The following is a 24,125-nucleotide window of genomic DNA, read 5'->3' as shown; positions in this document are numbered from 1 at the left end:
TATTCAAGTGAATTTACGTGTGATAACACTTCTATGAAGTGATCGAACAAGCAGCTACAGAGCGTGTGACATTTTAGTACAGTGGAAAAAATGTTTTAGGCTTGTTTTAGACTTTAAGGGCAATATCATTACAAAAGACAAAACATTAAAGGTGCTGTTTTCTTTCTCTAGATGCAGATTATTAACAGAGATTTTGGTTGAAATTCTTCTGTAATGGGTCATCTCAGACCTCAGGACTCCAGTTCAGACGGGTGCTATGAGTCAGAGGAACCAGTCATTGTGATGTGCCTGTTTATCCCCAGCTGAATGAACGATGTGGTCATCGCTGCCTGTGGGACACTCTTTCAGTTTGGTGTAATTGGCTGTCTAATGGAACAAATGAACCAGATCTGTCAGCCTTTTACTGAACTTCAGAGGCTGGTCATCATTAATCACACTCTGCAGACCAAATAATAGGGAACCCGTCTGCTGCAGACTTTGTGTCTGAACTCATGCAACCAATGCTGTCTACATACTACTTACTTATCTCGGGTATGTGTGTCTAAGCAGGTCATAACCCATCTTAAAACAGAGTGAGGTGCGACAAACACCACATTAAAATTCACTGTACGAGCTTGGGCACTAAGGGGCCTATATATGTGACATTTCTGGGGGCCATCCGGCAGATTAAATGAAAATATGAAAATAAGAAATGAAATTAAGGGGGTGACAGAGGAATAATACCTCTGTCTCCTTTCAGCTCACCACAGTGTACACAGACACGCTTGGAGCTCCAAGCGCACACTAACACAAAGAAAATATAAGAGCCAGTCATACTGAATGTATATTGCACATTCCTGGGTGCACACCAACAGCAGGATTTGATTATTTTCCCTTGGAGTTGATGGATAGGAAGACCCCACTTTTCTAAAGCTCTCTGTTTCTTTGCAAATATTAGTATTAGAGATTCATTCTGTTAAAAACATGGTTATAGCTACATTGTCTGAGTCCATAAGGATTTTTAATTCTATAGACACAATATTGTTAATAGTTTTGCAACTATTTTGCCCATATTTACAGAAACACACATTGTAGCTACTCCTCAAATAAATTACAAGGATACATCTTAAGTCTATGTTTTAATTAATTATCCAAGTTTTACTTGAGACAGCAGAGATCTATACCCATCAAGTTTAGTTTTACAAACCAGGAATTCGAGGAAAGCAGAAAGGTTTAAAGTCATCTTTTCACAGGTTCATCTTACAACTTGAAGCCTAACTTTTCCCAGAATTCAAAGGGCTTTATTCTACACCCTCACACACTGTTTCTGTGAGCACCACAACAAGCATGGATGTAGACGGACTTGCTGCTATGCTAAAGCATAGTCCAAACTACCTACGGCACACATGACTAGACCAGCAGTCACCCTTAACATGGGTAGTCAAGTACATAGAGTAATTCTGGACACTAAAAAGCACTGTTAACACTTCCCCAGTTAGCTTACTAGGCTACTTGTTACAGAGTCAACGAGTTTGAATAGCTGATAGAAAATAGACTTGAAAACAATTCTGACTGACAGAGAAGCTGCCCAACAACAGCAGAAAAAAAGCACAGTATAAATTAAGCAGGCCTTTTAAAATTCCAGGAAAGAAAGAAAATCACTGCACACGCCTGTTAGAAAGCAGTTTTGTAAGTGATGGAAAGATCAGTGCTTCCCTCTGCTGGTGATGTAAGAGATGGCTGCATGGAATTAAAAGATTTTTTTTTCACTCCATTAAAAAGTAATTTCTTTTTATAAACTGTATTTTACTGTATTGTTTCTTTTTATCACTCATTTCTTCCCGTTGCCAACAAATGTGCCACACAAATACACTGAACAAAGACATGGTCTAAATTATGAGCTAAATGCACTTTTGGATTAAAATAAGAGCAAACAAGTGCCTGTGTTTCACTGAAAAGTAAAATGTACATATAGTACAAGGCCTACCGTATCATATCGACGAGGATTCACAGGATTTAGGTAAATTAATTATTATTAGAGTGAATACAATTCACTCATTCAGTAATTAAGAGTAGAATATAATACTTTATATGGACATTTGATCATTTATATCTGAGAGAAACCTGTCTAAATGTGACACTGTTATCAGCACATAGTGGTTCTTCGTGATAAAACAAGTACTCAGATGTTTTACTTGTTTGCTATACTTACATGCTCTGAAGTGGAGTAGAAGTAGGCTATAAAGTTGCATAAAATATAAATACTCAAGTAAAGCTAAAGTACCTCAAAATTACAAACATTACTTGAGTTAAGTACCTGTCTACTTTCCATCCCAGCGGCCATTCATTACGTGGAGAAACTAGTTCATTACATTATGTGCAGAAGAGCAAAAAGATTATTTTTGAGCGCCTTAACGAATTAAACTCAATTTCCCAGAATGCCTCAGTACCAAGCAGCGGCAGCGGAAGCGGGACGTTTTGACTTTGTTGCTCGGAAACAGTTTTGCGCGCCGCCGCTTGTGTGTGGCGTTGTGTGGGTGTGTGCGCAGTTCACGGAGTTCTGTTAAACGGATTATAAAAGAGTTAGCTGGAGTTTAATAAAAAATCATGCCTGCTTGTGGTTCAGCCATTGCTTCGGCCAGGCTGACCATCTGTATTTACTGAGCTGAGGGATGAAGAGCAGAAAACAGAGGTCCGTCAAAGCAGGAAGCAGTAAAAGAAAAGGTGAACTCTTAGCTTAGCAATAAAGCCAAGTAGCTGTTAGCGTCAGCTGTCAGTCTTACAGTAGCCTCTGTATTATTAGCTTACTAGCTAATATATTATGTTAAGTTAATATTCTTTCGCTTTCTCTCGGTTTGTGTTGTATGTCTTGTCAGTGTTGTTAATGTGCCTCAATAGGTTAAGCATTTGTGTAATAACTTGTAACGTTAAGTTCACGGAGGAGTTAATGTTAGTGGGTTTGACAAAGGTAACGTATAACGTTACGTTAACATTTTGTTTTGATTAAAAGAAAATCCTGGAATCTATATTAATTTACAGTTTACTCGTTAGTTTGTAGAAATGCGTCTCTTACAATGTTGTCTTCCTGTAACGTTATTTGCATTTGTGTAACGTTAACGTTAAGTAAGTCTAAAACTACTCGGTGTTTGTTGTTGATAAGGGCTGCTATGTACGTTTGCTAGATAAGATGATTTTGCTGGTTGACTTGTTGCACCGCAAGATTCACATTAATAACTTCTGAGACACGTATCAAACTATTTAATACGTTGGGGTGTTTAGACCCCGACTATAACCGCTGGAGTTTTAGTTGTTTTGGTTCATTTACAGCAATAAGTGCAGCTTTCACAGAGTTTCAAACACTCCTGGGTTAATACATTATTGTCAATAATTTCATACATGTTGTACTAATGGATTTTGAAATAAAAAATTCCAACAGGGATAAGTACAGTAGCTTAGAGAGATTTATTGTGGATGTTTTAAGTAAACAGTGTGATACATTTGTAAGCTTTCTGTACACCTGCAGCTCTGGACAGTCGGACTGGGTCATACGGCTGAAATAATTATTACAATACTTTTCTATTAATAAGAATATTTTGAGATATTAGTGGGTTATATAACAGTTTAGCAAATGTCATGCAAAATCACAAGCAAGTTTATTTTCAAACCAGTAAACTGTTTCATTAATACATTACATTACATAAAACTCTTTATATGTGTAAAACAACAAGAGCTGCAACGATTAATCGGTTAGTTGTCAACTATTAAATCACCAACTATTTTGATAATTGTTAAAAATTGTTTTTGGCAGTTTGGTATATTATACCAGCCAACATTGAGCTAACACCTGCAGCAGATACCACTCTTACCTGTCCCATTATATGGTGACCTTTGACGTTAGTATTTACAGTGTTTGCGTTCTTTGTGTCTCGGCCTTGCTGTAATCAAAAATATCTCTTTGCAGCCCCCAGCGACGTGTCCCCATCCACCAGCCTCCCTCCTCTGGTCGAGGGCCAACTAAGATGCTTCCTGCGGGTGACAATAAGCCGGGTATTATGGACAGTTCACAAGCCTCCGTCTGCAACATTCATCAGGCTGCGCTGGTGGGGAGAGTCATCCAATGGGACACACTTCTTTCCGAGAGATGGATCTCAGGCATCACAGATGACCCTCAAGACCACAGCTCGCTTCCCCATCCGCTGTGGGCCAAAGCAATTCACCTCATATCTTACAGGTAACTAAGAAGTGTTTGATATGTTTGTGTTTGCTATGCTGTAAACATATATTTAAAATCAACCTGACTAACCTGTCATTGACGAACAGATATGGGCTCTCTGGTACTGGAAGTCCTGACAAAACCGGATCATTTGCCGATCGCACGGGCTCAGGTTGCCGGCATCTCACGTCTCTCTCTGTCACACCCCATCAGTGGATTTTACACCCTTGTATCTCCTACATCTGAGAAGCTGGGAGAGTTACAGGTGCGTGGAAACATGAATTCACATTTACCTGGCAAATGCATTTGTGCAGTAACACTGCAAGTGATGTTTGGTATGCTGAAGTTTAGCACTGCATACCAGCTCTGTAGTGAATAGGGAGACTCCACATAAACCGTTGCATTTGCCCTTATTGCAAGTATGTGACCCGCTGAAGTGTTTTTTGGCAGGACGATGAATCTCTACAAACTGCAGGGTCTGACTCTGACCTTACTGTGTAGGGGCAAAAGAGTATCACACATAATATTTAAAGGCACGAGAACCTAAAGGATTGGATTTATTACACCTTCAGAACCTCTTAAGGCTATTAACATTTTTGTATCCATGATTATATCTGCAATATGTCTATATTTGTGTTAAAGGGGTGTTAAATCGTTAGGACTTGCCAACATCTGTCATCCACCGCTTCTGGCCCTTATAATCATTTGAAATTGTGACATTGACATTGACAAACAAACCTTTGAAAACCCCCGTAGGTAGTTAGGTTGATCTTAATTGAACACCCTTTAAAATGTTCAAGGTGGGATTATTTTGTACCTGCAGTTGCAAATAACACAGACACTTGCCTCCACCAGTTGTGTTTTAAGTCGACATCTTAGATTTTTCTTTGACCTCCTCAGGTTTCCCTTAATTTGGAGCCTCTCACAGAAGCCTATGACAGCAGCAGCTCAGGCCCCATCACCGATATCAGCATTGAAGGACCACAGGTCACCACACTGACTGTGCCCTCGCAGCAAAGATCTCTCTCAGCTGGCAGCGGGAAAGAATCAGCTGGGAGCAGCAGTGGAAACACACCAAGGTTTGATGTTGTTGTTATGTTGTTGCTTTTCATAATAAGTTTATATACAAACGTACTAATCTTACTGTAAATATTGATGTACTATTTTCAGGGGGAAAGACCACTTGTATTTCCAATATGCCCAGAAAGACAAAGGCAAAGAAGAGTCACTGGAGAATCAGATGCCAAGAACAAACATATCTCAGAACAGTCAAACACCTGTGAACCATTCAAGCCGGGAGCCATGTGGCCAAGCAACCAATGATATCCTCTCAGGTTGGTTACAGCATGACTACACATTAGATGTACTTAACCACAAAAGCGCAAATTTGACTGTGTCTTAAAACATTTTCTTTCATCTCAGTTATTCTAGAGCGTGGAAATAAGCTAAGAAATGCTATGGTGGTTTCAGCTTTGAAATGTGACATGGATTCTGCCCCAGCTCTGAAAGACACCCCTCTGCCTCTTCCAAAGGATAACATCCTCCCACCGTCCAAGTTGGTGCTTCAAAAGTTTGTAAAAAGCACAGTTTTCTCTATCACCTTGTGATACCACGTCTATAAAACTTTATTCCTGTGTCTGCAGGTTCCCTTCTCCATCTGGGATATTTCTTCAAAATATTCTTCATGCTGATTCAACTCTGAAGCACTCTGAGGATGTTGCAGTGGTCTCAGACTGCAGCTTAGACTGTCCTGCTGACATAGATAACAGAGCTGTGGATCTGCTCCTTGGCAGGTACCTGTGTGCACATTTGCTTTCAAAGTTGACAGAAAATGTAAGAAGTTTTTTCCCCAATATTTTTATTTTTTATTTTTATTTTAGCTTAAACACATCTCCTTTGCCTCTCTGGGATGGAGAGGGTTCCTACCCTGAATCTCTGTCTGGCCATAGCAGTGTGTGTGGCGATAGTGAACTCAGTGATCCACAATATGATCAGAGCCTACTGGAAAATTTGTTCTACAAACCTCCTGTAAGTAGACAGATTTATTTACAGCACATTTATTACCAGCACTGGTTATTGTCAGGGAAAATTTGTTTTATGGACAATATCAGTGTCAGCTTACTTGATTTTCTAGCAAAGGGTTATTTATAAGTCTTTCTTGTCTTTCAGATGTCCGATATCAGACCAAATGATACTGAGGCAGAGGGTCAAGGAACAGTGTCCTCATGTAAAGATCAGCCTAAACAGCTGACACAGTCTGGACCTAAGACTAGTGGAGGGTAAGGGCCTTTACTTTACATGCTCTTTAAGCCATGCTGCTCGGACAGTAAAGAGTAAAAATATACTACTTTTAGAGGATCGAGTTGAAGGTGACTGGGTGTCATTCAATTTTTTTAATTCTTCCACCTTCAAAGATTGCCAATCTAAAAAAGTAAGGTGACCTTAATCCTTAAGGTTATCTTCACCTTGGGGTACTCTAATTGATGAAAGTCTATAAATAAGCAAGTTAAATCAAATGCAAAAGAAAATTGACCAGATTAATAAACCACTTACACATATTACATGGGATACAGACAAGGTACCAGGAGAGCATATAGCACAGACAAAACATACAGCATGAGTGTAAGAATCATCAGTATCCAACGAAGGTTAAAATCAAGGGCAACTGGACTTGGTTGAAGATACTGGAAGACGTTTCGTCCCTCATCCAAAGGACTTCTTCAGTTCTGACTGACTGGCAGGGAAACTCAGCTATTTAACCTCAGTGGGGTCGTTGGCCTTGGGTCATCGATACCGCTGGTTCGTTAGTGTTCCTTGTTGCTGTGACGACAGTCGTTACAGTCGTTAGTCGTTGTTTAGTCTCCCCAATGTACAGGTCTGTGGGGAGACCTGGGGAGACTAAACAACCACTACACAAACGCATGGCTCAACACAGAAGGGCCAACTCCTCAGGTCAAGACTCTGCAGTCTACTTACATCTGAAGGACAGAGGACACTCGTTTGAGGACCACCAGGTGCACATTTTAGACAGAGAAGATGGATGGTTTGAAAGAGGTGTCAAGGAAGCCATCTACACCAGGGTTGAGAAGCCGTCATTGAACAGGGGAGGGGGTCTACGCCACCACTTATCCCCCACTTACAATGCTGTCCTTTCATCACTTCCCAGGAAACTCAACAAACGTAACCTATTGGCCTCAGGTGAAGATACCAACGATGGTCGTTCAGTCTTGGCCACAGGTAGTCCTAACGACTGTAACAACTTTCGTCACAGCAACAAGGAACACTAACGAACCAGCGGTATCGATGACCCAGGCCAACGACCCCACTGAGGTTAAATAGCTGAGTTTCCCTGCCAGTCAGTCAGAACTGAAGAAGTCCTTTGGATGAGGGACGAAACGTCTTCCAGTATCTTCAACCAAGTCCAGTTGCCCTTGATTTTAACCTTCGTTGGATAACTATGACCTGGATGACTGAGAATCTTCATAGACAAGAATCATCAATGTTTTTGTGTGCAGAACACTAGTGGGTCCAGTAGGTGTCACCTTTCTGCTTTGCGTAAAACGCAATTTAGTTAGGAACCCTCACTAAGGTGATGGGTGTTCCTAGTCAGAAGGGGAGCACAAATATTTTTTTGACCGCTTCGCCAGGCACACTATGCTGGGCAACCTGTACTATATGTTGTGTTGAAATGTTTGACTAAATGGAGCTTTATGGACTGTCATTTGGATTCTCACATTTACCTGAAGACCATTAATGGTGAACAATATCTCTGAACAAAAAAGACAAGAGTAGACTTCGTTATTTCACTAGACACTAGTTGGCTATGGCAGTTCAGCGAGCGTGTCAATAAGATACCTGTCTATGCTGTCCTCAGTGGCTTCAAGTTTAGATTTAGCCGCTATGATGAAAGTAGACTCATAGTAACCATACCACTTTTTTTGTGAGACTATAATTCACCTTATTTTGATTGTGTCCAGTCTAAATTCAGGGCCTCAGCGGTCTACAGATGCTTGTGGCATTGCTCCTGGCCTGAGTGCAGAGCGGTTGACTTCGCTGAGTTTGATCCGGCTGGCAAGAGTGACTGTCGACTCCCTGGTCGTACCACCAGGCAGTACAAACACCACACCCAGAAAGACTTCAACAAAAGGGAGGCCTCCTCGACCACTAACCAGCAAGAAGTGGTAGGCAAAATATGTATCACCATTTGAATCTCATTTTAAAATAACATTGTCATTATGAGTAAGAAAGGCGTTTATTGACATCTACTCTCTTCTTCATTAGCACTTATTTTATCGAGTACGTGTTCCCGATCCCTTCCTCTTCCAGTCGACATGATCGCAGTAAGGGAGGAGATGGGGAGGTGACCAGAGCTGTAGCCAGTAAAGTAACAGGAGGAGGTATGATATATATTTGCTTATATTAAACCCACCTGAGTGAGTGTCTCTGCCAGTCTTTGGTCAGGTTTGTCAGTGTATCTGACGAACACTCTTCTGTGTTTTTTAGCGGTGAAATTCCATCAGCACTCTGTGTTTCCTGTCCACTTCAGTACAGCAGCAGTTAAACAATGGTGGGAAACCGATCTGATTTTCACAATTTACTCACGAAAGAATGACCAAAAGAAAGTAAGTAGCTTTGGACTAAACATTGCTCATTAGATTGGTTAACATTTGTAATATTTGTTGGTTTAAGAGTGAGTGACTGACTGGGTATCGACCTACCCACCAATGTGTCCCAGAGCAAGATACTTAACCCGTAGTGAGCAGAGTTATAAATGAAAGGGGCTTGTGGTTATGGAGATCTGGAATGAATGTATGTCTATGGGAGTGTTATTTGATTTCCAATTAATAGCGCTACCTAGAGGCCGATTGACGGCAAATTTCACACAGGCCCTCAGGAGGCCGTGCCAGATAAGGTCCCCAAGTTTGGTGTAGACATTGCAAACGTAAGATCACGACATCCTGTTTTTAGCATTTGCGTAAACATTTGTTAGCTAGTAATTGGGACATTTTTTGGCGCATCAAGATTCCTTCTACAAACTTTCTTCGGCTTTGTCCAGAGATTATCCGTGCCAAGTTTGGTGTCGATCGGACTTGTGGCTTCGGAGGAGTTAATTAGAATAGGTTTTTCAGTTTTCACGATGTAGGGGAAAAAAGTTTAGGCGGAAATGGGCGTGGCCTATACCACGAGATTCAGCTGGATCCCCCAAACGTGTGGATATAAGGTTTTTGATATGCGCCTTCGTAGGCGTGAGTTCCAAGCCCAAACACGTTGACGTTGCTTATAGCGCCCCCTAGAGATAGAAGTGTACGGATTTTGGCGCCTCTTGGGGCTGTGAACCTACCTTGTGAGTTTCACGTCCCCAGCAGTTACGGTGTAGGCCGCAGTATCAGTTATATGCATAGAAGAATTAAAAAATAATATAAATCTGAGCAAAAGCAATAGGGTTCCCAGCCGCTTCGCTGGTACTGGGAACCGCGATGCCTTGCATTCGCAGGTTCCCAGCCCACTCGGGCTTGGACCCCTAATGAACCACGTGGGTAAAAGATACAGGGGGATAAAATACAGAATATAAGAACAAGGATCACAATAGAGTATAACGACTGGCTCCAGGAACAGACAAGAGGCCCTTGCCAGAATATCTTAGACCACGGGAGAGCTCATAAGGAGTTAAAATATCTAAAATATAATCAGGAGCCAAGCCATGAATAGCCTTAAAAGTAATGAGTAAAATCTTAAAATCAATCCTAAAACAAACAGGGAGCCAGTGCAATGATGCTAAAACAGGGGTGATATGATCATATTTTAGTTAGGAGCCGAGCATCTGAGTTCTGTACAGTCTGTAACCTATTTAGGGTTTTTTGATTAAGGCAAGTGAAGAGGCTGTTGCATTAATCACCATAATGAAGTGCTGGTGATGACCTTGGCTTCTCTTGTTGCAGCCTGTTCCCATTGGTAAGGCGGTTCACCCACTGCGCTCTCTGCTGCAGAGCAAGCAGCTGAGTCAGTCTGTCGTCTTACATGTACAGAGCGTGGAAGTAAATAATGAAACACAAGAAATTGGACCTCTCAAGGTAATACATATAATATAATTTTTTTTTTTATGTATATTTTATTTTAACCAGGAATAATGTTAACAACCCAAGTGACTGTCAATCTTTTTTTCAGGTGTCGCTAGAACTTGCTACAGACAACAAAGATTTCTCTGAAAGGAGTATAAGCAAACTAGCTAGGAGAGGCAAATCCCCTTCAAAAACTGCACCAAGTCCACAGAGAGAGACCAGCTTCACATCTCAACATGTTGACCTTGGCAGGAAGGAGCTACTAGCTAGCTCTTTGAAGACTCCAGACTGAACGTTTGGAGTCCTCAGAAACCCTCGAAAGAACCCTCTCCCCATCCTGGCCTCCACACGTCCCCTCATAAATCACAGCATCAGGTGGAGGAGTACCCTGAGGTCCTGCTGCACACTTTACTCATGGTGCCAGATGGAAAGAACTTCAACTGCGGGCCCATGCAGGCTCCAAACGTGTACTTGAATTGTAAACTTTTTTGGTGCGATGAGACAGCACGATCTGTCATCAGCTGGGGTCAGGCAAATCCTACTTTCAACTTTGTTCAGGTTAGCCCAGGAGATCAAGTCTAATTATAACATTGCAACATACTCCTTCACTACGTTATAAATGCAAAATCCTACATGATTTTTTCTTAATCCTTTGTCTCAGGTGACTCCTGTGGCCTTGACAGCTAAGCTGCTGGAGCGGATGAAGAATAATATGATGGTAATCGAGGTGTGGCAGAGGACAGGAGGCTCACGACAGGATCAACTCCTTGGCCTGGTTAAATTACCTCTCCACCAGTTCTACATGTCATTTAGGCAAGTCGTGGAAGAATGACACATTTTTTAATAATCAATTCATCATTGAAGTTGTTTTTTATGCAAAAGTACAGAAACTTCACTGATACCAACCTCTCAAATGTGAATATATGTTGGTTTTCTAAGTCATCTGTGACAGTAAATTTAATATTTTTGGGTTGTAGACTTCGGCTTCTGGAAAATTGTAACTTTTTTCGTAATTTTCTGACTTTTATAGACCAAATGATTAATGAATTAATTCCATAAAATATCAAAAGATAAATTAAACTAAACACAACTGTGATATCTTGAGTTGAGAGCTGGCAAAAGGCTAAGAAGCTTAATGGGGAGCTTTTAGATCTCTTTTATTTAACCTGCCCTCTAGAAGGCGCTATCCTGTTCTCCAAAGAGAATATGTTGTAAAGGTATTTTATCCCACGTGCTATAAACTCCTTGAATTCTCAGAATGATACTAGGATTTTTTAAAACACAATTTTCACCACACACAACTCGTAATGTGGACTGAAATATACCTATCATAGTGAGGCTGCTTGTGAGTAACTCTGTAACTTTTTTTTCCACCTCCCCTCCAGGGATCCAAAGATTGCCCACCTTCTTCTGCAGGCGCAGTACCCTGTTTTAGGTGTGGACTGCTACATGCCAGTCATTGATGTGTTCTCAGGTAGCTCTAAAGGGAACCTAAGGGTTGTTTTGGCTCTTGGCCGATCAGAGCAGATAGTTGCCCTCCAGCGCACGAGGAATGAAGAATATGACAATTTATCTCATCATGTGAGACCACTTCATCTACTTGAACACCAGCCACATTCACAAACAAAGGTCAGTGTTAATGTTGGCTACAGAAACCTTGAAGCATTTGTGTGTTTGTAGGGCTGGGCGATACAGCCAAAAATTGTGTCACCATAAAGAATTTCATACCATTCAATATTGATAATTATTACGAGAAATGTCGAATCGTTATTTCATTCAAGTTTTAAGGCTGACCTTTGCTTTTTGAAGAAACCAGATTTTTAATTGTGGTTTTAAACTTTTCTTTATGGTCAGAACATGACAAACACTTGCCAAACAGTGGATCACTCAACAAATCTGAGGAAGAACATTCAAAACAATTAGAAATATCACTAATGCATTAACTAGGTGTGACACTGCTTTCATTTAGATATTTAGAAAGGACTTGAGTATGTGTGAAGCATGTTTTACTGTGCTGACAAGATGTCAAGTCCGTTTAACCTTCTTTCACAATTGTGTTTGTCCATCAGGTGATTGCAGCGCAAGCAGAAACTATGAGAGAGCACCTGTTTGTGATAAGAGTGGAGAAGTTAAATGGGCTGACACCTCTGCAGTCCACAGTGTGGGGTGAGGCTGACTGCTACATCCAGTACAGTTTCCCCTCTCAGGAGGATGACCCTGCTACAAAAGTGGACCAAGACCTCATAGAGAGCAGTAAGGCCATTTCAGTGTGTAAAACCCTTTAGAATTTCTCATGAAGCTTTTCTTCCCTCTACGTCACTCTGATCTGTATCTCATCTACAACAGGCGTGAACCTGAAGCTGTTTCGTACGACCACAACTCTGTGTGTCCCTGACCCGATGTTTGGCCACACTGAGACTCATGTGCTTCTGGCTCCTGAAGGAGTGCCTGTTCAGAGGCTGCTGCTCAGCTCTCTTTCAAGTCAAGGCCTAAGCAGTGGAGGGGGTGTCCAGTTTGAAGTGTGGTGCAGGTTTGTGGTCGTCTTTTCGAATAAGAGGGAAGAAATGGAAATTGACCTACACTCAATAAAGCAAAAACGTTGTCATCACCCTGTCATTACTCTGAAGCTTGACTTCTTCTGCCTAAATCTAAAAACTAAGTGTTGCATTTCTTACGTAAGACCACTGTGACTATTTCTGAGAAGAGAACCAAACATTCTCTTCTCAGAAATGGTTGCTTCCTGTAAATGAAAGAATAAAAACACCAATATTTTGTGTCTGAATATACCTCAAGGCCTATGATGTAACTGCTTGATGTGGTTTTTATTTTGCAGCTGCATAGTTTAGAATCTTAACATAAAACTTTGTGGTTCCATATTACGGATCTTTATGTTTTTGCAGATATTATTATCCAAATGTTCGAGACCAGCTTGTGGCCAAAGGAATGCTTCCATTGTCCAAACTGTGTGCCATGGTCACCATGCAGAGACAGCATCCCAACGAGGCTCAAATGTTCTCCCTGCCCCTGATTCCCAGGACAGACAGTCCCACAGGACACCAGCCTCAACCCTCAGGTACGCAGACACACAAACAAACCCCTCTAAATATCTACCTGGATATCAGACATCATGGTGCACCATCAGGTTCATGTTGGTTTGGAGTGCATATCAGCTTTACTTTAGATGGCCGCACATATGAATGTCTCGTAAGACGGCGGGTATTTAATAATTTAATAATGCAGAATGTCAGACGGTCTTATCACAGATGAAACCACAACTTGTTTGCATTTGCCATACAAAGTGAACCAGTAAAGTAAGTGGATAAACGCTCCAGTGTTTGTTTCAACCCTTAAATGTTGTGACTGATCTGTTGTGTTTTTCAGGCCTGCTGGATGTGTGCATTCGGTACAAGCACCGACCAGTGAGACCTGAAGGGCAGACTGGTAAAGGATCTGCCTCTCGCGTTGTGACACTCGTGGTTCAAGTGCACAGAGCATCAGGTCTGCAGGCCGCAGCAAGGTACACCACTAAACCTTTGTGTTTTTATTTTGTTCATGTGATCATAAAAAGACTTTACACCATCAGGTGATCAAAGTGGAATTCACATATATGTAAATGAAACTGTAAGGTTGTTGGAATATTAGATATGTAGATAGATGATTTAGTATTTCCTCTTTGTCGTTGTTGTCAAGCATATCAGCACTTTGTCTTTGTCTTGAAACTGTTTTTGCTTTTGGGTAAATGTGTGAAACTTACTGTTCCTAATTGCAGGATGGCACGTGGGGAGGTACTGTGTTTGAATGCATCTTTTTCATATGTGATGGGGAGTTGACCAGGCTAAATATATAAATACAGCATTCACTCACTCTTTGAGATAGTGGTATCAGGTCATGCCATCTAGCCATCAATGTAGTTTCCGTTTTAATATGTAGAGTTAGAGCTCTACTGCTGACACTTCTGCCACCAGCCTATTTACATTGACATAGACATTTCTGTTGAGTTTTTCAACTGTGTGTTTTGTGATCAACATATACAATGGCATTCAACTCTATTAATTGTTCTGATGGCAAGAGTTTCAGCAGCAGAGATCTTTCAGACTGAAAGTATTTGCTAATTTCTTCCTAATACTTATTTAAGATACTGCCCAAATGGCTTCAGTTTGCTATTGTGCTTCTTCCTCTCTGTTTCAGGGTTGTATCTGAACAGGATGAAAGATTCAGCTACTTTGCCAGTGTGGGAGTGAACACATACATCACAGTGCAGCTCTCCTTCCTGCCTGAGAGTGTGCGGAGGAGCACCCGCATAGCCGCGAGGACCTTCTGCCCGGAGTTCGACCACCACATGGAGGTGTCCTGTGACCTGCTGATTCAGAGGAGCAGTGGAGAAACCTGCAGCCTGGCTGAGCAGCTGGAGGAAGCGACTGCTGTCTTCACTGTATGGAACAGAGACAATCGCAAAGGTTTTTAGAAAGCTTGATTTGTTTTATTTACCACAATTACATATTAATAATAATTTTACAAATGTATACATATATAATGTATGTAATTTTGTTTCACAGTAACATTTAAAATGCAAGTGATATTTTTATTTTTAACAGGCAGTGTTCCAACCACCTCATCCTTTAATAAAATGAAGTACAGGATACATTCAAATTAACATTAACTTAATCCACATAATTAGTTTGTTAATGATGCTTGGCCAAGTAGTCCATAACAATGCTGAATATGTTTTACCTTTCTGGCAGCTGGACATCATGTTGTTCCACAATTTATATTTTTGTTTGTTCAAAACATTCTTATATATAAGCGTTTAGTTTTAATGTTAGTCCATAATATCTGCCTGTAAGTTACATATTGTTTTGTGCTATTTGTTGCAGCAGTGCTCACTCATAAGCCAAAGGATGTGATGTTGGGCACAGTGAAAATACCACTGGCGATCTCATCCATAAAAGAACAGGTATGCTGCAGTCTATAAGTGACTTCTGGGTCAAGTAGATATTTAATGATGAACACAGCCATTGTGTTTATTTTCCCAAATATAAAGGTATTTCCGGCTGGTTTGGAGTGTATGTACCTCAGGAAACAAGTTCTTCTCAGCATCACCACATCTTGGTCGGGGGCCTCGAGATCTCTGTCAACTTCGCCCACCACTCAGACAGGGAAAGGGTCATTAAAGCTGCTCAGGGTGTGGGCTGGGGAATAGCCCAGAATGAAATGCAAGATGATGAAGAAGCCTGGGAAGACAGCATGAGAAAAATGTCTTTGACTTTTTCAATGCCTAGAGCGTGGATACCTGTCCACTGCTTGCTTCTGCCAGGACACAGGGCGATTTTGCGCTCGACTTACTGCTACTTTAGGTATAAGTTCTACGACCAGGATGCCTTCTGCTCCCAGATGAAACACCCCACTGTTGAGGGTGGGGAGGGAGGAGAGGCCACTGCCACTTTCCAGGGAAGTAGAACTGTGGAGCTAAGGAGCACTCAGCCCTTGATGTGGTATCTTCGAGAGGAGAGGCTAGAGGTTCAGGTGTGGATTGCCTTTAAAAAAGACAAAACCCAAAGACCCCGAGACACAGACCGACTGGTGGGTTCAGCGTTTATCGACCTATCCTCTCTTGCAAAGACGCCCAAGCAGAAGCTTACTCTCAGTGGTAAGAAATGATTGTGTTATAATTTCACTGATTATTATTGTTTGTATTTGAGTGTAATCACAGATTTTTGGTTTTACAGGAGTCTATCCACTGTTCAGACGCTCAGCAGTGGATCTACAAGGGGCTGCTCTCAGAGTGCACATCACCCTGACAGCAGGTTTTGTCCCTTTGGAGGCCTCTGCTGGAGTTGACACACAAGTGGACTCGGACAGCCAGGGGGAACTCTTACCAGAAGAGGAAGAAGCAGCAGATAGATCCCCCTCGCCTACTACACCCAAACAATCACACAGGGAAAGCAGACACAAGAATAAATCCTCCAGAACAACACCAGACATTACATCTGTGCAGCACACAGCAATGAGCACAGATGAATCTTTCCCTGTGACTGTTGCAGTTGACCGGGCGATGCACCTGAATCTGAAAGGTGAGCTTGTTACCTGAAATGTTGTTTTCTTTCTTCCTTTTGTGACACAGTACATAAATATTGATGTGTGTGTTGTGTTTTTCTGGCAGGCTGTCCTCTAGCAGAGCGCAGTGAAGGGTCACCATGCTGCTGTGTTTCATACGTCACTGCCGACTCAGCTGAACCAGCGTCCACAGCTGTCATAGCCAACACTGACAGCCCTGTGTGGGACCATCATCATGAGTGCAGGTCTGAGTTATATCAAAGACATTAACTTAAGTATTTGAGGATATCAAAAGCACATTAATAAAACCACTTATCAAATATCAGGCTGATGATTTGTTTCAAATTTACAGGCTTTCAAAGCAGCTACTGGTTGATCCACAACAATCTCTGGTGTTCAAAGTCTGGCACAAAGGGGGTACAGGAAGCAGTTTCACTCCATGATGTATATTGCATTGATCTGTTTGACATATTCATTCACTCTTGGTTTGTTTTACTTCCATAGAAATGGAGAGGGTGATTGGATTTGCTTCTGTAGACCTGTCTCCCTTACTCTGTGGGTTCCAGTCAGTGTGTGGTTGGTACAACATCACAGATTTCAGCGGTCAGTGTCACGGTCAACTCAAAGTGTCCATCACTCCACTAAAGGGGATCCAAGACCTCCGAGGACAGAGAAAAATTGTGAATGAAGAACCTTCCAAAAACACGTCGGTGAGAGAAAGTATTCATACATAGATTATGTTTTTTATAATTTATAAAACAAAATAAAAGTTGATGGTGGATTTGTTTTATTAACTGTCTTTATTCAAGGCACTCCCTCTCAGCTACCACACCACAGCCACATACAGCAGCTTCCCCTCTCACATCAGCCGATACCCTGAGCAGAAGATCTCGTCACCTGACCACACAGACAGGCTGTTCTCTGAAAGGTTTGTCGAACAATTACTCACACATTTTTATATACACATTATGTACAATGTATTTCCACATGCTGAAAAGAAAAGCTTCCAAAGTCTGTCTACCATTGTATTTATAAATCGTTACAACTGTTCAGGTCTAGTGAGAGTGACCGCCATTTTGAACACATGGACAAAGTACGTCTTTACCATCAGAGTCTGCAGGAGCAAACAGCAGCTAATTCTGTCGGTGGCAGTGTTGGCGACATCGATCCCTCCAGCTCATTCCTGTTTTCAGCACTCAGGTATAATTCCTCTGATAAACAGTCCGGCATCATTATTTTGGGGCGGGGGGGGTTTAAACCTGAGCTTTGACTATAAATCTTTGTTTTGTTTTTACAGGAATAAACTAAGTGAACTCGACAACATCCAGAGATACTTCAGTCGCAAGCTTTCAACTCCCATATTCCCGTCCATGACCAAGCAAGACTGTCACACCAAGCCTGAGGAACAGAGGAACACAGATACATGTCAGCTTTTTCTCAAGTCCAACCAATTAGTTGGAGAAGTCAACAATATCATCAGTGGTGAGCTTCCATGCAGAAGGGGTTCTACTTCCAGTACTTTTCCATCAGTAGTTTTTAGTGAATATATCATTTAAAAATAATATGGTTGATGAATACATTATTTTAGTATTTAAAAATGGTACAATTGATGGAACATGCCCAATAGTCATATAGCCCAATAGTCAATAGTCATAGTTACCATTTAAAGATCACGCTGGCGGTTGACCCAGCGTTCATTGCAGACACAGTACACTGTGTAGCTTGCACACTTTAACCATCAGTGGAGGCATCACTGTCTTTTTCTGTCTGACTTCTTCCTCTAAAGAAGGACCAGTGCTGAAATACCAACTAATGGAATAATGTCAACACTGCATTGCTGTCACTCTACAAATGCCCATGCTATTTATATCCAGTTTATATATTGTACTACAGGGCTGCAACTAACAATTCTTTTTATTATCAGTTAATATGCAGATTATTGTCTTAATCATTTTATTGCTGTGTCTATAAAATGTAAAATTGTAAATAAATAAAAAAAGCCCAGTATAATATATATTATTATTATTATATAATTAATAATTATTAATGATATTCCAAGGTGATGTATTCAAATTGCTTGTGTCATCTGACCAGCAGCCAATACTCACATTTGAAAAGCTGCAAACAGAAAATTACTAATATGATTAATTTATTATCAAAATGGCTTCTGATTATTTTCTGTTGATTGACAATCAATTAATCAACAAATTGTTGCAGCCATACTGTACTAGTATAGTAGATCTTTGCTGTCAATTTTGTACACAGACATCATTGGTTTATGAGAACACAAGCAACAAACAATGTCAAGTTGTGGTTTTAGCCATAACCAACACTAAAAACAGGAAAAAGCAGTTCTTTAGAAGTATTACCTTGATCGCTAAAAGAAGAAAAAACACTTATATGATAACTGACATTCAAATCAGTATAGTTGCTAAAACCTTCACTGTCCTCTCCAACCAGGTCTACGAGGACAACACCTAGACACAATTCCCTCAAACACACAGAGCAGCTCAACAACTTCCCCTGTTGCAGACATCGATCCTCAAACTATCCCTGAGAGTATCTCCAGTCGACGCAGATCTTCAAATTCTTCCCAAGATGATGTGTCTCATCTGCTCTCTCCATTGGTAAAGATGTCTGAAGACCATATAGAGTCTGAGCCTGAGGAAGAACAACACAGACAAAACTACAACGTTGCTGCATCGGAGGATGAAAACGAAGAAGGTGCGTGTGAAGATGAAGATGGGAAAGGTTGCAGACAGGACAAGGAACCTGATGACGACGAAGAGGAAGAAGATTACGAAGAGGTCGTGGTGAAGCCGAGACATCTGAATGAGGTGACTTCTTTAACAGACAAAACCAGTCCCTGGACCAGCATTCTGTCAGACCCTGACATGATTTCTCTGGAGAGCTTCGAGGCATCAGAGGAGCCGGACCAGAGCCAGAACGAGGACGGGAAGCCGCAGATGACAAATCTCCAAACTTATTACTGTAGTGTGAAACACAGATGTGCCAGACGAGAGGAAAGGGACAGTTCTAATGGATCAGCAGGAGACGCGTCAGACACAGACAGAGAGGATGAAAGGACACTACAAGCTTCAGATGAGAGACAAGCAAAAGAATCCAATGAGAGGTCAGCTTCATCACCCACAGATACCCATGATGCTTCATGCTCCCTGGACAATCAAGACACTCCACTGCAACCGTATCCTTGATCTGTATTTGTTGTTTTTCTGGCTGTCATTTTAGTTTTTGCTATTATCTCCTTTAAACGGCCACTTAGATAAAAGATTAATGACGAAACTAGTTCTGTGAGTGAATAATCCTTTAAGAGTGTCCCTTGGTTCCATGATGCTAAGTGGGGTCACTTAAAATGTAGTTTGTTTTACCTTATGCTGACAGGTGTTTCTTATATTCTGTCTACCCAAATGAAATCAAAATAACACAAACACCTTTCTCTACGCAATATAGTTCAACCGCACCACAAACTACATCCTCCAAAAGGAGACTACATTTGAATCAGCACCTCTAAAACAGTTTCAACACAACCTCAACATTACAACCTTCGTGAAGGGAGGATTTATTGAAGACTGGATTAGTTTTATCTAGGTGGACCTAATAAAGTGAGTGTATGTGAGATATGTGTTTTAATGTCAGTATTTAAGTAAAATATGAATCAACCTTAAAAATCTACTTGGCTTACTTTTAGCTGGTGGCTTTTGTCGTCTTCAGTGAGCGAAAGTCAGGTTCAAGGTGAAATGATGATGTATTCTTAGGCTATTTTCAGACTGCAGGCCTTAATGCTCAATTCCGATTTTTTTCCCATATCCGATTTTTTTGTTTGACAGTTCACATTATTGCCTAAATATGGCCCATATCAGACTCTGATGTGAATTGTCCACGGCCTGAAAGTGACCCGCGTGCGCAGAAGAACAACACAATGTCACATGCAGCAGCACTCTGTCGTAAAGAAGTAATCAAGGAGCCACAGAGTTTACCTCCTACTTGCTAACCCTCCCAATTTTCACGGGAGACTCCCGTATTTCATTGTCCTCTCACGAGTCACATTCCTCCCAAATTATGACAAGTGTTCACAACTTTGTGTCCTTTTCATTACGGTTTCTGACGCTGGACAACGCAAATGCCCAACTGACTAACGTTAGTCTCTCTCTCTGTCCCCCCACTGTAAGTAGTAAGCAAGTGGTATGCACATAATTCAATAGAGAGCTTGTGGTCTGTTGGATTTCAGGTGGAAAAAAAGGAATTTTGTGAGCAGATGAAAGCGAGGTTGAGGAGGAAGAGAGCCACATGTTTAATAATGGCTTTTTGTGGAACTTTTTCCTTCACTGCAGCTCTGTCTACAGCAGAACTGTCACAACAGCTGCTCTAGAGTGACGTGAAAGTCGCATCAGAGACTGTAGGAAAAAAGAGAGAGACTGTAGGGAAAAGACGGAAAGAAAGTTTCTAGCGAACAACCACACACATACACACTTGCATAACATTACATGCAGTCCATTTACAGATAACGTCCTCACAGGATGTTTGGCGCATATAAACACACTGCACGAATGGCCCAGGATTCAAATTCTGTTCTAATCTATTGCTATTTATCAGTTTGTCACATCGATGTTATTAGATGAGTTTTAAATTTTCCTTTTCAGCATTTACTAGTTTCATCTCATGAATCTTTGGTCTCAGCTGGCCTGTAGGAACTATAGTACTGTACTATCATACTGTTTTGTTGTTTGTTTTTTTTAACATTTTACATTAAGCTCGGTACATGTGGAGGTCCCTAATTTCTTCCTCCCCTCTCACCAACTGGAGGCATCTATGAGAGTCATACGATTAGCTCCTTCATTCTCCAAGTCAACCAGTGACCCAGTGAGTATTTGTTACCAACTCTGCTTCTGGCATTCACACTCACACGCCCTTTCTCCCCCTTTACTTTTCACTCCCCTCGCACTGACTTCCTCAATATCTTAATTATAACCTCTTAGTTTTAGCATTTTTTAATTACCTACAGTCCTCTTGAAAGAATGTATATATTTTTTTGACAAATAAGACAGCAAAGTAGAATTTATAGTCGGTTAACATCAGGACCCGGGCGTTATAAAAAGGTCACTTTACGCTTCACTTTATGAATGCTGAACAAAGTCCGGCCAAGGACAGGAACATTGTGTACCAACTTAAGTTCAGTGTAATTTAACTCATTTGTGCAGCATTAACATGTCCACCCACTATTATGTAATCTGACACGTTGTATGTTCACATAATTCAAGTAGATGCTGTACATACTGTTCATCATGAGGACATCTGGTGTTCTTTGTTCCTTCCATTCTTTACACTGTAATATAAAACGTGTTATCTGTCTGCCTTCATTCAGTCTCTTTTGAAATGATAATGTAGCAACTTATTTTTTCCTTCTGTCATTTTTTCTTAGTACATTGTGTCTGCAGTGTTTAGCTTTGGGAAAGGAGCTGACAAAGTAGTTTGAACAGTCTTAAGATTAAAAGAACAATGTGTGTTTGTATCTCATCTGTCACCTCCAGGACACTCTGTTAAGGGACACTGCTGTCTGCGGTGGCTTTTTTTTTGCAAGATCACAATCGGCCTTGAGCATTAATAAGTAAGGGCTCAGGCATCTGTGATGACCAAAAATTGTATAAGGAAGTCGGTTTGTTAGTTTGTCGAATTAAATAACACAATACAGACATGAAATAACTTGACATGATCAAATAAAAACACTAGGTCCAAAGAACATTCTGTCAACTCAAAAATAAAATTGCAAAGCAACATTTTCAAGTATGCAACATACTGTAAATAAGATTATTTTCTGTTCCTATAAAAAGTACTTAAGATTATCTAAGAAATGCTCAAGTTTGACTCTGCTCTTGTGAGTGAGGAAGTCATAGTACACGCCTTTGATTCTGTATAGCGAATATACAGTACGCCACATGAGCATGGATGTTCATGTAACGTACAGTGGCTTTGGAAAGTATTCAGACCCCTTCACGTGTTACATTTTATTCAAAAGGATTATATTTATTTATAATATTTTTGTCAATCATTCTACTCCCAATAAAAAATAATAACAAAGCGAAAACAATTTATATTAAAAATCAAAAACTGAAATCCCTCATTAACATAAGTATTTGTTATATTTTGTTTGTCCGATTGGCCATAATTTAGTAAGGCGTGCGTGCAGTATGTGTGTGTGTGCAGCATGTGTGTACAGAGTGCCTCAATATTTGTTTTATCAACTAGTCTTGGTTTGTAGTTGCCATCATTGGAAACACTCATCACTCTGCTCTAGTCAAGTTGCTGCATCATAGAAAATTTTGGGATCTACGCATGTTGATCCTATACGTCATAATATATTAGTAGGTATCATTGGTAGGTATAGGTATCAGCTGAGCAGCGTGACTCCCAGTCAGCTGTAGAGATGGAAAGGTATTTCTGCGTCACACCAGTGTTAATGGATCCAGTTTCAAGTAGGGTGTGGATAAAACACACATACATGTAGGTGCTGGACTTTGAGGTGGGAGGTAATGTGTCTGTGTTTGCAGCAAGAACCTGTTAAAGAACCGGTTCAAACTAGTCACTTGTTGCTCATCTCCAGATTGTACTGTGTACTACAGACAACTGTCTGTGCATTAACATGAAGGTTAAAGAAAGGCTTGCTATGTTTGATTGGTGAGTGTGTTCACACACCTCAAACACACAAAATGTCTTCTGACTAATTAGTTTTTTGTTATGAGTCACTCCTTGTGTGTCCCAATTATTAAGTTCAATAGAAAATAGTATTCCTATGGTCATAGTTTTATAGGACTCACACTGCAAGTGTGTTTTTGTTTTGATCTTTCCAGGGCAGAAGCTCTCCAGTTCACGGCAGTCAACATCTCAGAGGTCCTCGACAGCGTCCCAACATGTCGCCATTATCCATGAAGAAAGAAACTGAAAGAATAGCAAAAATATTTGCAGCTCACTTTGACGACAAGCAGTAGTTAGCCTACGTGGTGGTTTTGTGTGTTAAACAGTTATTATCACATTTATAATAGTCAATGTTTTCAGACCATGGAAAGATCATGTAAATTAAATGTAACATTTGTATTTTTATAAATAAATATTAACTGGATGTGTTTTTTGTATTTTGTGTATGTATGTGATTTTGTTTGTTACACCAGAACCTGCTTCTTGGAACAGGCCTCAGACTGCGTTAAGATTTATGTCCTGACTGTTTGAACCTGTGCTGCACACTTCTGTCTGCAAGATAACTCAAAAATACATGAAAACTTGCTTCTGAAGTCAACACGTGTTAAACAACAACAACAACCGCCGTTCACCGGAGCAAATGTTTCATAGGCTGTTTTTCGCGACTTGTAACTAATCATACAGTGCCGCGGGCGGGACATTAAGCGACTCCAGCCTGGTGATTACAGACAGAGAGGGCAGCTGGATCAGAGCCAAAGTAGCGCATTTTAAAATGAATTTAACCCACAAAACTACGGATCGATCCGAACCGTGTGTTTTGTGAGAAGTTGCATCATTATTGAAGTAGATCCCTCTGGAGGGACACGTGGTCGGGGCTACTTTTGCATGAATTGCCGCATCAGTGTGGAGTGGCATGGAGCCTGTAGCGCTGCTGAGGTGTTATGGAAGCCCAGGTTGCTTTGATAGCGGCCTTCAGCTCGTCTATATTGTTGGTCTGGTGTCTCATTTTCCTCTTATACCCCACAGATTATCTATGGGGTTCAGGTCAGGCAAGTTGGCTGGTCACACACAATGTCATGTTCAGCAAACCAGTCTCGTCATTTTGGCAG

General features: G+C 40.9%; 1 protein-coding gene across 1 annotated transcript; it reads left to right on the top strand.

Moving 5' to 3' along the window:
• Positions 1-2,488: 2,488 nt before the first annotated feature.
• On the top strand, positions 2,489-23,440 carry c2cd3 (C2 domain containing 3 centriole elongation regulator). Its single transcript, XM_038693362.1, is given in 35 exon segments — positions 2,489-2,703; positions 3,941-4,210; positions 4,300-4,457; positions 5,093-5,271; positions 5,363-5,526; positions 5,615-5,747; positions 5,836-5,985; positions 6,073-6,220; positions 6,362-6,471; positions 8,170-8,373; positions 8,474-8,589; positions 8,696-8,814; positions 10,132-10,263; positions 10,358-10,520; positions 10,523-10,809; positions 10,913-11,064; positions 11,637-11,880; positions 12,321-12,504; positions 12,598-12,781; positions 13,152-13,324; positions 13,633-13,768; positions 14,440-14,708; positions 15,126-15,179; positions 15,182-15,205; positions 15,293-15,898; positions 15,978-16,322; positions 16,412-16,550; positions 16,658-16,722; positions 16,810-17,015; positions 17,115-17,233; positions 17,359-17,505; positions 17,603-17,787; positions 18,766-19,510; positions 21,078-21,186; positions 23,172-23,440. Coding segments are annotated over 35 exon segments (6,609 nt in total). The 5' UTR covers positions 2,489-2,651; the 3' UTR covers positions 23,310-23,440.
• Positions 23,441-24,125: the final 685 nt, after the last annotated feature.

This window comes from Micropterus salmoides, unplaced genomic scaffold, assembly GCF_014851395.1.
Source record: "Micropterus salmoides isolate LMB-PRFRI ecotype aquatic unplaced genomic scaffold, ASM1485139v1 Ms_hic_scaffold_3, whole genome shotgun sequence".
Lineage (NCBI taxonomy): Eukaryota > Metazoa > Chordata > Actinopteri > Centrarchiformes > Centrarchidae > Micropterus > Micropterus salmoides.
The sequence above is the reverse complement of the archived record's forward strand: the minus strand, read 5'-3'. Positions and strand labels throughout refer to the sequence as shown.